Here is a 14952-nt window from a genome sequence, read left to right on the forward strand (position 1 = left end):
ACTGGAATGAAATATGCTGCAAGAACCTAATATTTTGAAATGAAAAGTTTGCAGTTGGACAAAGTTAACCCAACATAGACAATTTAAACGGAAAAAGCTAATAGAAGAATACATGGTGAAACATCATAAGGTTTCACATTAAATATTTAGAGTTATGGACACGAATAACATGAGAATTATGGTTGTTAATTGTTATTAAGAGTAGAAGTTGAAGAGGTGTGACTTATGGAGGTGAGATTTGATAACATTATGCTTGCTTTTGACCGCTTTATATGACACAATTATATTACGCAACATTTTGATGCGCAAAATATGAGTTTTCGCAATGACATCCTTGATTTGATAACACTATGCTTGCTTTTGACCGCTTTATATGACACACTTATATTGCGCAATATTTTGATGCGCAAAATATGAGTTTTCGCAATGACATTCTTGATTTGACAACCCTATGCTTGCTTTTGACCGCTTTATATGACACGCTTATATTGCGTAACATTTTGATGCGCAAAATATGAGTTTTCACAATGACATTTTTTCTATTTAATATGAATTTTTTATGAGGTAAAGACTCATCCATTTCATAAGTTTAAATCATCTTTTTTCAAGTTTTTGAAAGCCATCTTTTTTCAAGTTTTTGATAGCAAAACCCAACTCTAAAGTTCATAAAAAAAAGGGCATCTTCTCCTTCAACTGTTAAGGTTTCTTTATTTTGGGATGGAGAGATTCTTCATGATAATAATACTGTGAAGCCGGAAGCATATGATTGGTTGAAGGAAATCGACGTTGACAAATGGACATTACATGCGGATGAAGGCAGGAGATGGGGGATGCTAACAACAAACAGCTCGGAGTCATTCAATAGTTTGCTAAAATCTGCTCGGGACTACAATTCCGTGGATCAACAGAATGGGAGAATGACTTACAAGCAAGCTGTGGAGCGGTTTGTGACTAGAACAAGACATGCCAAAGCCATATTAGCAAATGGTGGGAAATGGATGCCAAATCCTACAGAAATGTTCGAGCATCATAGAAAAAAATGTGAGCTACACAAGATGGTAGAGTATAACCATGCTGAACGTGTGTATGAAGTCAGGATAGGTTATTACCAAGGTCGGATAGGAAACATTTATACTGTTTATGAGAGGACGAGAACGTGTAGTTGTGGTAAGTGGCAATCATACCACATGCCGTATTCTCATGCCATCAAGTGTTTCGAGGCAATGGGAAAAACGGTATCAAATTATGTGGCATCGGAATACAGCGTCAGAAGTTATCTTAAATCATATGCCGGTAGTTTCTACCCACTTGGTGATCAGTCTTATTGGCCAAACGAGCCATTTTCAATGATTGCTAACAAGGAGTATATCCGTAAAATGAGTGTTAATGCACGAACTCGGATTCACAATTAAATGGATGTTCCAGATAGGACATACTCCCGAAGGTGCTGGACGTTTAAGGAGTTTGGCCATAATAAGAGTTTGTGTAACCTACGGGGCCGTGGTGGTGCAAGTACCTCTTATAGTGGAAGAATCTCTCGTAGTGGAAGAGCCTCTCGTGGTTGATCATGATTTTATTAATGTGTTTTAATTCTTCTCGATGTATTCGAATTGTCTTGAATTATGAATCTTAAGTATTTTGTTATTGTAATGAATGATGTATTCTTTTTTAAATGAAGCATCTTGAATTAGGCATTTTTAAAATTTGAGTTTTTTTAACCGAATGAGTTATATAAAAGTTCTTAAACAAAAGAGCTATATAAAAGTTCTGTTATATAGGTGTGTCATATTTTGCAATCAAAATGTTGCGCAATATAAGTGTGTTATATAAAGCGGTCAAAAGCGAACATAGTGTTGTAAATAGTTTATAATAACACCTATCGCGTAGGAAATTCCTGCGCAAAATGTACTAATGTAACTTTTTTTTTTTTTTTTTTTTGGATATTTTGAGCAACTTGCTTTGTTTTTGGGTCATTTAAGTTCCGGACTCCTAAAAATTGTACTACCAATTAGACACAAACAGCTTACATGGCATGGATATAGAGAAAGTGACTACTTTGACAGAGAATTAACAAAATGGCCAAAAAGGCAGTAGATTAACAAAACACTTATAAAAAACGTTTTAAGTTTTAAGTGTTTGGTACCGTAATGAACTTAAAGTCATTTTGTACTTAAAATAAGCCCAAAAAAATAATTAGGCCCGTTTGGCTTAGCTTATAAGTTGTTTTTTTTTAGGCCAAAGTCATAGATGGACCCCTGAACTTGTCCTGATTTTCCATCTAGACCCCCCAACTGAAATGTTGACCATCTGAACCCCCGAACATAAGATAAAATGCGCCATTTGAACCCTCGTACACCAAGCACACGCATGAAGCTCACTTGTTGTGACATGGAAAAATAGACCAGTGACATGGAGCCATGTCATGTTACCTTTTTTTTTTTTTTTTTAATAAGCCATGTCAACAAAAACAATTAATTTTAATAAAAATTCTATTTTAAAATCTATTTAAATAATTAAAAAAAATTGAAAAACCCAACCCATCCTCTCCGATAGCCCACCTTGCCGCCACATACTACCTCCTCCCCCGCGCCGCCTCTTTCTTTTTTTAAATTTTTAATCATTAAAAATTAATTTTAACAAAAACTCTATTTTAAAATCTATTTAAATAATTAAAAAAATTGAAAAACCCAACCCATCTTCTCCGATAGCCCCGCCGTATGCCTCCGCCCCCGCCCCCGCCGCTTCAAAATCTATTTAAATAGCGTTTTTGTTAAAATTAATTTTTAATGATTAAAAATTTAAAAAAAGAAAGCGGCGACGGCGGCGGAGGAGGCGGCGGAGGAGGAGGCGGCGGCAGAGGAGGCAGCGGCGGCAGTGGCGGCGGTGAAGTGGGCTATCGGAGAGGATGGGTTGGGTTTTTCAATTTTTTTAATTATTTAAATAGATTTTAAAATAGAGTTTTTGTTAAAATTAATTTTTAATGATTAAAAATTCAAAAAAAAAGAAAAAAATTCGTCTCTCACGCTCTGTTTAAAGCGATGAGCTTTCACGCGTGTTTAAATGGCACTGACGGGGTTCAAATGACACAATTTATCTTATGTTCGGGGGTTCAGATGGTCAACGTTTCAGTTGGGGGGTCTAGATGGAAAATCAGGACAAGTTCAGGAGTCCATCTATGACTTTGGCCTTTCTTTTAAGCCCATCCAACCAGGCTCTAACTTATTACATTGGGCATCAAAACTAAAAACTTTGTGGCGATAATGAATACTCTGTTTTATCACATTTGCAGTTTCATAGATCAGTAGCCGACTTGCTGTCTTTTTATGTGGTACACAGACATATTTCATGCAACTGCTATATTCAAGTGTCCATTTTTTTTTTTTTAAGCGTATCCGCTAGACAGGTTTTAGGGCTAGTTTTTATTAATAAATAAAAGTTAACCTCACAGAGAAGAGTACAAACAAGGAAATTAAGTCTTATCTTACTAAACTTAATAGGTAACAAGTACTGTCCATTATATATACCTTGCTCAAAGATTTTTACTTAATTTTTATTTTAAACTTTGTGTCCAGTCAAGCAAAATCACATAAAATAAGACGGAGCCTTTTTTTTTTTTTTTTTTCTTTTTGATAAGGTAAATAGGACGGAGCGAGTATGAAAATGTGCTGTTCTTTTTGATGAACTACTAAGAAAATAATGCCAAATAAAATGAAATATAGAAAGAACTAAAATACAACAGTGTACACTGTTTCTTTTCAAAATGGAGCCAACTCCATCCCAATATGGGTACACAAAAAACAACAAAATCTAAAATCCCAAAACTGGCAGCAACCTATCTTTGAAAAAACCTACCAAAACATAATACTCATTAATGGCTTTTTGGTCTAACCCATTCCTAATAATCTGTGGGAAAAATAGCCAATCACCAGTCCAAGCAACAAACCCCAACGTTAAAACTCCAGAAACCACTCTATTAATCTGCCATCCACCACCCAAAACTTTCTTCAATGTAACCTCAACACACACACAAATCCCATGTAACACAAAGAACCATGTCACTTCCCAAGTAGGTCTCGCACGAGAGAGGTAATAATAAATTAACTCATGCATTAAGCCAGACACCAAAAATGTTGCAAAAATAGCCGGCAATTTCGCCAATTCCTTCCCTAAAACACGGGTTGAAATAGCCCGAACCGGAAAATAAACCGACGGGCGTAAAATACCCGGTACCATTAAGTTCCATCTACGGCCCCAAAAGTCCTGAAGTGACGTGGCGAGATATGGGTCGTTGAATTGGGTCTCAATTTCTAGTCCTAGTAGAGCTCTTGCTGGAACAACTGTGAGGCCAAGGATCAATTCTACTGCTAAGTAAACATGGAGGCAATAAAGAACCAAAATCACATTTGAGTGTAAAAGCTCCCTGTAATTGTAGGCCCATATAATAGCTCCCAAAAGGATTAATTTGACCCATATCAAACACGAATGAGTTGAAATTTTGGATCCATCTCTAGTGGCGTCTTTATTAGAAACAAACTCTTTACCTTCCGATATGTATTTTCTTTTAAATGCTTTTTCTTGAACCAATGGTCTATCAGAAACAATCTTTGTACCTGTCACGATAGGTTCAGATTTCACTTGTGGGATTACAATGGGTTTGTTGTTGTTGTCTCTAATGACGTGTTTATCAGAAACAACTTCTCTATCTCGTCTGTTGTTGTCGTCTACTCTAGTGACGTGTTTGGCTCTGACGGGGAGAAGGGCGATGGAGAGGAAATGAAGAAGAGGGAGAGAAGAGTAAGAGGATAAAGGTCCTTGATCGAAACAAAAAAGTAGGAGCTTAAAATTGGCGAGCCAAACGAGGTAGAAAATTGTGGGAGCACCAAGATGGAAGGAAGAGAGGTCGAGAGGGAGAATAAGGAAGAAATAGACGATTGGAAGAACAAAAAAAAGCCTAAAGATGCCGCTAGGAATACGGGTTAGGAAGTAGTAACAAAAGCATAAAGCTCCAATAGCTGCAAACCATACCCGGATGAAATTTTGGATCTCGACAGGTATATCCATGATGCCGATGCTCTGATCTGCTTTCTCTCTCTCTAGTGCTAAAGGCCCTTTTTGAGAATCCACCGTTTAAGGAAAGTCAAACCAAGCTCTCAGACATATACTCTACTAAAGGGCAAAAACGAGAAAAGGAATTGGATGCTGAAAGATTTGTCAAATTCTGGTCTTTAATTTAATACTTCAAAGAAAAACCTAAATAAATATAAAGCCTGTAGCACTTAAACCCAATGAGGTTCATCATGTGAATTGGGAGAAGTATGTATCCATTTATGTGCATCAACTATACTTAGGGTTCATTTGGTATGCGTAGATAAGTTTTAATATCCAAAGACTAAAATATTTGGTAGAAAGTATAAATTTGGGATAAATTTATACCTTGTACCAAGAAATATAAAATTATCTCTTGTTTGGTTTTAGGACTATAAATCTAGATGGTATAAAATAGGGATAAATTTTATAATCATAATTTTGGCATTAATATCCCAGGGTTTGTTTTATCCATCAACCGGGATAAGGTTGGATATTATTTTATACCTTGTTTGGTTGTAGGTATAAACCAAATTATAAATTTTATCTCAAATTTAGGCATGAATATCCCATTTTAGCCATCAACCTTGGCATTATTTTATACCACTTCCCATTTGGGATAAAATAGTCCCAGAATTATAATCTTAGGACAATAATCTCGGGATAATTTAGTTTGCGTACCAAACGACCCCTAACTCTAGTATTGTCTGAGATTTTAAGAAGCATTAATTTCATATTTAATTGGAAGTATTAGCTTAAATCATATTAAAATTATAATCTAAATAATTTTATCCCGTATGAAAGGTGAAATAAATTATTCAACTTATAATTTTAATTTTAATCTTATAATTATAATTATAAAATATCCCATTTAAAACCAAACGACCCCTAAAAGTCTAAACCGAGCAACAAGTAATAAGAAACACATATGAAATTCACCAGCCAAAGTCATCAAGCTCGTAATGGGGATTAAGCCAAAGTGCTTTCACGGGTTAATTTTGGAGAGCTCTGACTCGTTTCGGTCAATGTTCAGCAGCCCATCTTGACTCGCCGTCTGGACGATTCAAGTAGGGATTTACTTCATGAATTATATATTTTTCAACTTAGATCATGGGCGACTTAAAAGAATCACACTATAATAAGTCAAATTTGACAATCCTAAGGTTAACCTAATCCCACCAAAAAAGGCTATTTTCAAGACTTATGCGGTTTGCCAAATGGGCTCTTAATTTTGGAGAGCTTTGACTCGTTTCAGTCAATGTTCAGCAGCCCATCTTGACTCGCCTTCAGGACGATTCAAGGAGGGATCTAGTTCATGAATTATATATGTTTTCAACTTAGATCATGGGCGACTTAAAAGAATCACACTATAATAAGTCAAATTTGACAATCCTAAGGTTAACCTAATCCCACCAGCTAAATAGGCATTTGGATCGGTTTAAAAAATTAGATGAAATCAACGTTTGGTGTTGTATTTTTTAGATTTCAAAAATTTAAATAAAAAATTTAACCCATAAATTTATATTTTGTTAAAAAAATCCATAAGTTGGTAGATATTTTTAACAATTACTCTCACTGATCATTTACCAACCTCATTAACTTCCACCAACCTTTATTTATGTCTACTAACCTCATTACTATTCAGGTTAAATTTTCGTTTTTATTGAACTAAATTTTGATCAATTGGTGTTGTATTTTTTTTCTAGTAGCTATTAATTTTAGAAAATATAAGATTGTATAAGATGGAATGTTTTCCAAATTAATCTTGTGGGGTTTTATGTTTATAAAGAAAATATAATTATATTGGTGCGTATCCAATATGATTTAAATCATGTCCAAACGGCTCCTAAGAATGATAGGATCAACCTAATGCAATAACGAGTTGTCTCAATTATGTATTTTCTTTTCGATCAAATTTACAAGAAATTTTTGGGTGGAACTGCACTACAAATAAAAAGTAGAGTAACTTAAATAATGGAATTCTAGATTATTATTTTTACAAATTTTACCTAGAATAAATGATCCAAAAAAGTAAGTGAATTTAAAATATAATAATTTTTATTTTTTAAAATTATATAACAAAAAGAAAATTATATAACATCAGAGGAATGAAATAATTTAGATGAAAAATAATTTAGCTGTGTATCCAATAAATGTAAAAAGGTTGGGAGAACACTGAGGTATTATGCGCAAGCATCGGGAGTAGTTTATAAAGAGGTAAATGTTAAACGACAAATGCCACAACATCATGGGCCGACCAGAGCTGGCCTTCTGATTCCCACATTCGGCTGTGGCTCTAATAACTACTATTGTCTCTTATTAATTGTTGTGGCGTATGTTGCTGCGTGTTCTTCACTGCCCAATCTGCTTCTGCAGTGCCTACTCCCAGAATACCTTTCTTTCATTCTCACTTCCAACTTTCAACCTCTTTCTTGCTATATCCTCCCATCTCTGCTCAACTGTTGTTTCCATTTGACGAAAAAAAGTTAAAATTCTTAGATGGCTTCAATAGTAGTAGCTAAGCTGCATCCTCCTTCGCTGGCCATCAGTGGAAGACAAACCCTTTTCGGAATTGTTCAGACATCTACTCTTTCTGTCCCCATAAGTAAGCTTCTTCAACTTCTGCAATTAGAATTTCGTTTTCTCTTTTGAACTGTGTGTATTTTGTATCAACTCATGTAAAACCAAGCTTTTCTAGACTGAACCACCTTTATTTAGTTACTACTACTTTGGTCAAACACGAGACATTTTTTTCTTTATTTGTTCTTGATTATGCTATCGGCTTGGCAGTTCTGGTTTTGTTATTGACAGTGCATAACTTGGATTTTGGACAATAAAGTTCACCTTTTTAGTCTTATTGAAGTATAATCTTGAGGTTGTGTTGTAATTTGGTAGGTGAAATTTCAGTAGTAAAACCAGGGTTGTACCTTTTGGTGAAGGGGTAAATGACCCGGTTTACTAGGGTGAACTGTTGATCTTGATGTCACTCGACAGTCCCCATAGGCATCTATTATTTCATCATGCACTACTGCTAGATCCTCATATAGTTGTAGTTGGAGAAGGTGAATTCTGCTGGTCATCTGGACATCTACCTTTTATTTAGTATCCTTAAAATGGAGTGAAGAACATGGGATGATGCTACATTTCACTAGTTTCGTGATAATTGTGGTGTCTGAAGTCTAAAGGGTTCAAGTTGAGTAGGACCAAGACAGAGTACATGGAGTGCAAGTTCAGTGACGTGACACATGAGCGTGGCATGGAAGTGAGGCTTGGTACCCAGGCCATCCAAAAGAAAGGAAGTTTCAAATATCTTGGGTCTATTATACAAGAAAATGGGGATATTGATGATGATGTCTCACATTGTATTGATATAGGGTGGATGAAATGGAGGCTCGCTTCAGGAGTCTTTGTGTGATAAGAAGGTGCCACCAAAACTGAAAGGCAGGTTCTACAAAGTGGTTGTGAGAACGACTTTGTTGTACGGGGCAGAGTGTTGGGCAGTCAAGAGCTCTCACGTCCAAAAGATGAAAGTTGCGGAAATGAGAATTTTGCGATGGATGTGTGAGCACACCAGACGAGATAGGATTAGGAATGAAGATATCCGGGATAAGGTGGGAGTGGCATCAGTGGAGGACAAGATGCGGGAAGCGAGGCTGAGATGGTTTGGGCATGTGAGGAGGAGAGACACAGATGCCTCAGTACGGAGGTGTGAGAGGTTAGCTATGGATGATTTCAGAAGAGGTAGGGGTGGGCCGAAGAAGTATTGGGGAGAGGTGCTTAGACAGGACATGGCGCAGTTTCAGCTTACCGAGGACATGACCTTAGATAGGAGGGTATGGAGGACTCAGATTAGGGTGGAAGGCTAGTAGGTAGTCGCAGTTTTGATAGTCTATTGTCCTTTGATTCTTGCTATTATATGTTATTTCTTCTACTTCGATTATCTTATTTATCTGTAGTAGCTGCTGCTTCCTTTTTTCAGACTGCTTTATCATAACTTATTCGCTTTTTTTAGTTTCGTTTTCATTTTGCTTTGAACGCTTGTGCTTATCGATCTTTTCTCGTCGTGTTTTCTCTTGAGCCGAGGGTCTTTCGAAACAACCTACCTATCTTCCGAGATAGGGGTAAGGTAGGTGTACATTTTACCCTCTCCGGACCCGTATTGTGGGATTTCACCGGGTATGTTGTTGTTGTTGTGTACGAAGTACGAACCAATTTGTGTGCATCTAGAATAAATCCACGGGACTGGCTCCCACCAACATAGGTGGTACACCAAGGCTTGGGTGTGGCGGATTCGGATTTTCATTCGGGTGTTCGGAAAAATAATTGAACCTAAATGTACCGTAATATATGTTCGGGGTGTTCAAAAGTTAATATATGTACATAAACACATAAAATTTACCCTAAATATACACTGTAATTTTTTGTCCAGAGTGTTCGCGTGAACACCCTGGGCTTTTGGTACATCCGCCCCTGGCTTGGACAGATAGGAAGAAATCTCCTATAATGTTTTTGCTACATTTCACTAGAGTTCAAAGACTCTTGAGCCGAGGATCTTTCGGAAACAACCTCCCTATATTCCGAGGTAGGGGTAAGGTCTGCGTACACTTTACCCTCCCCCGACCCCTCATTGTGGGATTTCACTGGGTATGTTGTTGTTGTGTTGTCACTAGAGTTCAAAGACTAGTATGAATGTTTATTGTTTATAAAGGCATATATCATCCATAGAGAAGACTTGACAAGGAGAGCTAGAGATTACTCAATTAACTAACATCATTTACATGCAAAAGAAATATTGCAATTCCATATTTACTATAGATAGAGTTAAATAAGCCTTTTAATGAGGCTATTCTGAATTCGTGATTTAACTTTTGGCTGCTATGGAGGTGAACGAGCCTGTAAATAGAACATTCATGAAGCTTCATTTGATTTGCAAAATCCATTTCTCAATTAACAGTTATAGAACAAGTGATACGGATAAACCAGGTAAAATTGACTTTGAAAGCTTTTCAAAAAAATTGACTTTGAAAGCTTATTGAAGATGCCGAGTCATGTTCAGATTCTGGATTCTGATAAATTGTCTTGACAGTTATAAAGTTTCTCCTGTTCAATTTCTGTCTTGTCTCCTCCTGGTTGGTTTTCATGGTTTCATATTTAATAAGTAGTGCTGGCGTTTTACAGATTCCTTCTGACTATAACTGTTTTTGTAGCAAGACAAGGTCATCTGGCCATCACAGCAAAGGCTACGAGTGAAAGTTCTGAATCCCCGAGTGTTGTTACATCAATAAAGAATATTGTGAGTGCCCCTTCTCTCCCTTTGTTGTCTCATAGCTTGATTCCTAGAGTTCATTATAGTGATATTGATTACGAGAATCAGAATCATCCAATGCTCATTTCTCTTGGGAAAGGACTACAAATTGGAGCTGTCAATTGATCTCCAGTCTTTTTGTTCATTGTTTGCACTTCTCCATCGTTCCAAAATTTTTGTTGATCACACAAGGGCAAAGATTCCATGCTACACTCCCCCTCAAGAAAAAGGAAAAAAAAAAAAAAAAAAAAAAGAAGAAGACAAAAGCCTGCACATTGTAAAAAAACATAGGTCTTATTACCTTATTTGTTATGCTTAGATTGGTTGAATTGTGTCTTGTTTGATTGTTGAAACAGTGGGACAAGCCTGAAGACCGGATTGCTGTAATTGGGTTGGGAATTGCTGCTATTGTTGGTTTGTGGGCTTCTTTGAATCTTATTACGGTAATTTTGTTGCTTTATGTACAGATGGTGAAGTTATAATATGCCCATACCACCTTGAGAAGTCGACCATATCGCCTCTTTGGCGGTTGACAAAATCTTTATGACCATTGCGACCGACAATACCTATCCAAGAATATTTTGAGTTCCAACAACCTCTACTGTAACCGCCACTAGTAGTTTTACATAAGCCATAGGCCCATAACTGCCTTTTTCCTTATGTATTTTTTCTTTAAGATATGCTGTTGAGAGATCCAAAGATTTTTGTTATTGAGAATTGTGAATGTACTGATGCTTTTTAAGTTTTGAATAGGCAATCGACCGCCTGCCTATCGTTCCAAGTGTGTTTGAATTCGTTGGGATATTGTTTTCGTCTGTAAGTCCTTCTTGAAGCACACTTATTTTCTCCTGTATTTATTGAGGAACAATAGAAAGATTTCTGTTCTTTTTTGTTTCAGTTGTCAAATAGTAAGTTTAATGTGCTCTGATTCTGATTTCCTCAGCAATCATTAACTTAATGCATTTCCTGTTCTTCCTCTTTTGCAGTGGTTCGTCTACAGATACCTCTTATTCAAGCCTGACAGGTAAAAAACTCTATCAAAGATTGCCTTTGCTCTTATCTAGTGTCTCCAATCTTACTCCCTCCGTCCCGTCTGTTAGCTGCTATGGCTGTTTTGCGCATGTAACAAAGTGAAAGATACCACTAAACCTTGTGTTATTCGTATGTCCAGTAGCCATTTGTTTTCAAGCTTCTACAAATTCTTCATGCAAATGCTAGTATTGTTTTTATACTGGTGTTCCAACCGTACACATCAAGTTGTTTGCTTCACTTTGGTCATAGTTGATACTTTTGCGTTCCACCTCACGTGTTCTTTATTTTTCCAATGACAGGAAAGAATTGTTTCAAGCGATCAATAAATCAATATCAGATATCTTGGGCCAGTGATCTGAAGATAATAGGATGATACAATTCCTGCTGTACTTCTGTATCCAAGCATGAAGCATTACCAAAATGCCGAATCATTTTACTGGTGAAATGATATTTGCACAAATGAGCAACTTGTACTCTGAAAAAGCAATAGGCGAAGTCGGAATCAGTCTGACTGATCAAATTATGTAATTGCATCTCAAAAGGAAGCTTTTTTTCATTGACTGCGATGTCTTACATCTATAATTTGTTCAATACCTTTTGCCAACATGAAAGTAGAGTACTTTCACCATTCCCCTCTCAACATCCTTTGGTTTTCTACTGCTCTGCCATAATCATTCTGGTCCAACAATGGTGGATTCAGCAGAATTCAGTATGTCTGAGGTAGAACTCTAAATATTGCTCCTACTTTTTTTCTTTTCTTTTTTTAAAAGTCTATTTGTGCTAACTTTAAACAGAAGACTTCAATGAAAGTATTTTTCAAACTTTTCTATAAAGCCTAATTTATCAAAAAGTGAAATCAAGCAAATCAAAATACTTATAAGTTCTAATAACCCTCAAAACAACTTGCAGAAGTAATTGTCAGCCCTCTTAACTATATACCTACTCTCCATAAATCTCCTTTGAAATTAAAGGTACTTCAAAATATAGATTGGTGTTGGATAGCCTATTATAGGGTTGGTGGCTTTCGGATGCGATGAGGAGTATAGCTCAGAGTAATATTCTTTTTCCCGCACGTGGATTTATTATAAACAAGGATGGTAAAATAAATAATGGGTTGGCAAATGGAAGTTGTGCCACTGAAAAGGGTAAAATTGTCACGCAACACAAATATCTATGAAGCACCTATAATAAGATCATTTGGGTTGGCGATTGTGTTATCATATATCGTAATCCAATTTATCATATTGATTGAAAAAGAATAAATGATGCAGTCACTTGAGCTTTTCTAGTTAGAATGTCATCTTATGCTTTATTCGCTTGCGACTAGGGCTGATGGTAAAATAAATAATGGGTTGGCAAATGGAAGTTGTTTTTAAAATTGTCACGCAACACAAATATTACCTATAATAAGATCATTTGGGTTATTGTGTTATCATGTATCGTAATCCAATTTATCATATTGATTGAAAAAGAATAAATAGAAATACTTGAGCTTTTCTAGTTAGAATGTCATCTTATGCTTTATTTTAAAGGCCGAATTCATCGAGAGACACTTGTGTTTGACAATATTTTTCATTTAGACACATGTGGTAGGGTCTGATTGTATCATTTAAACACTTTCCGTTGACTTGACATGGTGAATGCAATACACTCACTATTAGCGCTTGAACGTTCTTAATTTAGCCCCAAAAAAATAAAATCTCTTTCTTCTTCATTTTTTTTTTTTTGCCATTATTTCACTCACCATACACCACCGACCTGCCGTTGCTGCCACCATCATCGTTGATGCTATTACAATTGTAATAATTAATTTTTTTCATCTTTTTTAAATCTGGAAATCATTGCCACCGTCATCTCCTCCTCCTTTTTCTTTAAATCCAACAATTGTCACTATTGTTACTTTGTTCGCCGAAAAAAATAGAAACCATTGTCACTTTTATTTAAATTATGCTCTCAATTTTTAAAAACAAACCAACTTATCTGCAAGCGAATTCCCAAAAGAAACGTCACTTTTCATAATCTCAAGTTCAATAAATGAACAGAAAACACAAAAGGTGTACCAAGGGGATCAAATTCGTCGGGTTTTTGAAGAAATCGATTATTATTTTTTCTTCGCATTTCTTAGACTACAGGAGAAAAAAAAAACCCCGAAGTGGAGTGATTATTTAGATGTAGTTGGTGGTGTTTGTGCTCGGAGGTGGTCGGAAATGGTGGATTACGATCAACCAGTGTCTTTCTCACTCCAATGACCCAAACGTCTTCTCTCTTTCTTTAGATTCGAGAGCTAGCATACTTGATTTTCTTAATGCCCTAAGCAAATGTACGAATCTAATGAAATAAAAAAAATAAAAAAAAATAAAAAGATAGTGGGGTTTCAGGGGGGGGGGGGGGGGGGAGCACCGGGAGTAGCGGGAGAGCTCTAGGAAGAAAGGGCGAAGGAGTGGTGGGGTAGGGTTTAGAAAATAGTTTTTTTTTTTTTTTTTTTGCTGAAGTAGTTTTTTCTTTTCTTTTTCCTTGTAATTTATTTTTAAATTATTATTTGCACTCAAATGCTGCATGTCATCTTTTAATTAGTCACCATGCCACATCACCCGTGAGTGTATTGCAAACACTTTGCAATTTTAGCTGATTGGGCGAAAAGTGTCTAGTAATACAAATTTTGAGTGGTGTAAGTGTTCAACAGGTAAAAGGCCTAGTTAAGGTGTCTAAGTGAAAAATGTTGTCAACCACAAGTGTCTCCCGATGGGTTCAACCTTCACTTGCCTCTGGTGACTGAGAATGATCAATGTATTTTTAGCTTGAGATCCTTTCTTGTTATAGGTCTAATTCAATCTAATTATAGTTAACATCATCCCAGTGGCCTATTCTCTTAATCAAGTATATATTATTTTCATTTATTTACATGACTAGTGTCATTTGGCCCGTGCCAAACCAATTTTACAAAATTCAATTTATAGATATTTTGTAAATTTTTTCTGCTATTGTTTATTTGTTTTTCTAACATCAATTTGATACTTTCAATAGATTTCTATCCGAAAGTTAAGGGAAAACATTTTTTTAGTTTATACCTTAGATTTTTTTTTTTTTAAATAACAATCAAACATTGGCCTTTCTAATTGCTATTTTACTTAAATATTTTCAGACTAAAATATCCGATGATCCAAATTCGGCTTTTCATACGTTAAATTAATTTCATTTGTTTTTTGAATTAAACTTACTTAATTTTTACCAAAAAGTATTACAATATTCAATCAATGTCAGAAATATTTACTACCAAAAAATATTGTTGTATGATGAAATCAATAAAGTTAACTTATAAATAAATATAAATAATTAAAACCCTTGATATTACAAGGTATTTTTGTAGATGTTTTATCAAATATAACACACGAAAAAAAAATTAAAAAGTCCATAAAATTAAATTGTTCTTACTTTAAGCTTTCATTTTCCTTTCAAAAGATGCATGTTAAAAAATAACATTTTTTTCTTTTTCTTAATTTAATAAATCATTTTATGAAATTCACATTGTA

At 35.5% G+C, this 14952-nt stretch overlaps 2 protein-coding genes across 2 annotated transcripts; one reads left to right on the top strand and one right to left on the bottom strand.

The window, feature by feature from the left end:
- Positions 1-3694: 3694 nt before the first annotated feature.
- On the bottom strand, positions 3695-5217 carry LOC132044317 (long-chain-alcohol O-fatty-acyltransferase-like). Its single transcript, XM_059434807.1, has one exon. It carries the CDS (start codon positions 5059-5061, stop codon positions 3808-3810), a length of 1254 nt encoding a protein of 417 aa, XP_059290790.1. The 5' UTR covers positions 5062-5217; the 3' UTR covers positions 3695-3807.
- A 2124-nt stretch (positions 5218-7341) lies between these two features.
- On the top strand, positions 7342-12050 carry LOC132044303 (protein CURVATURE THYLAKOID 1C, chloroplastic-like). Its single transcript, XM_059434789.1, has 6 exons — positions 7342-7690; positions 10293-10378; positions 10747-10833; positions 11144-11206; positions 11377-11414; positions 11722-12050. The coding sequence occupies exons 1-6, from the start codon at positions 7585-7587 to the stop codon at positions 11774-11776; spliced, it is 435 nt and encodes a 144-aa protein (XP_059290772.1). The 5' UTR covers positions 7342-7584; the 3' UTR covers positions 11777-12050.
- The last annotated feature ends 2902 nt before the right edge of the window (positions 12051-14952 follow it).

The sequence above is a fragment of the Lycium ferocissimum genome, unplaced genomic scaffold (genome assembly GCF_029784015.1).
Source record: "Lycium ferocissimum isolate CSIRO_LF1 unplaced genomic scaffold, AGI_CSIRO_Lferr_CH_V1 ctg416, whole genome shotgun sequence".
NCBI lineage: Eukaryota > Viridiplantae > Streptophyta > Magnoliopsida > Solanales > Solanaceae > Lycium > Lycium ferocissimum.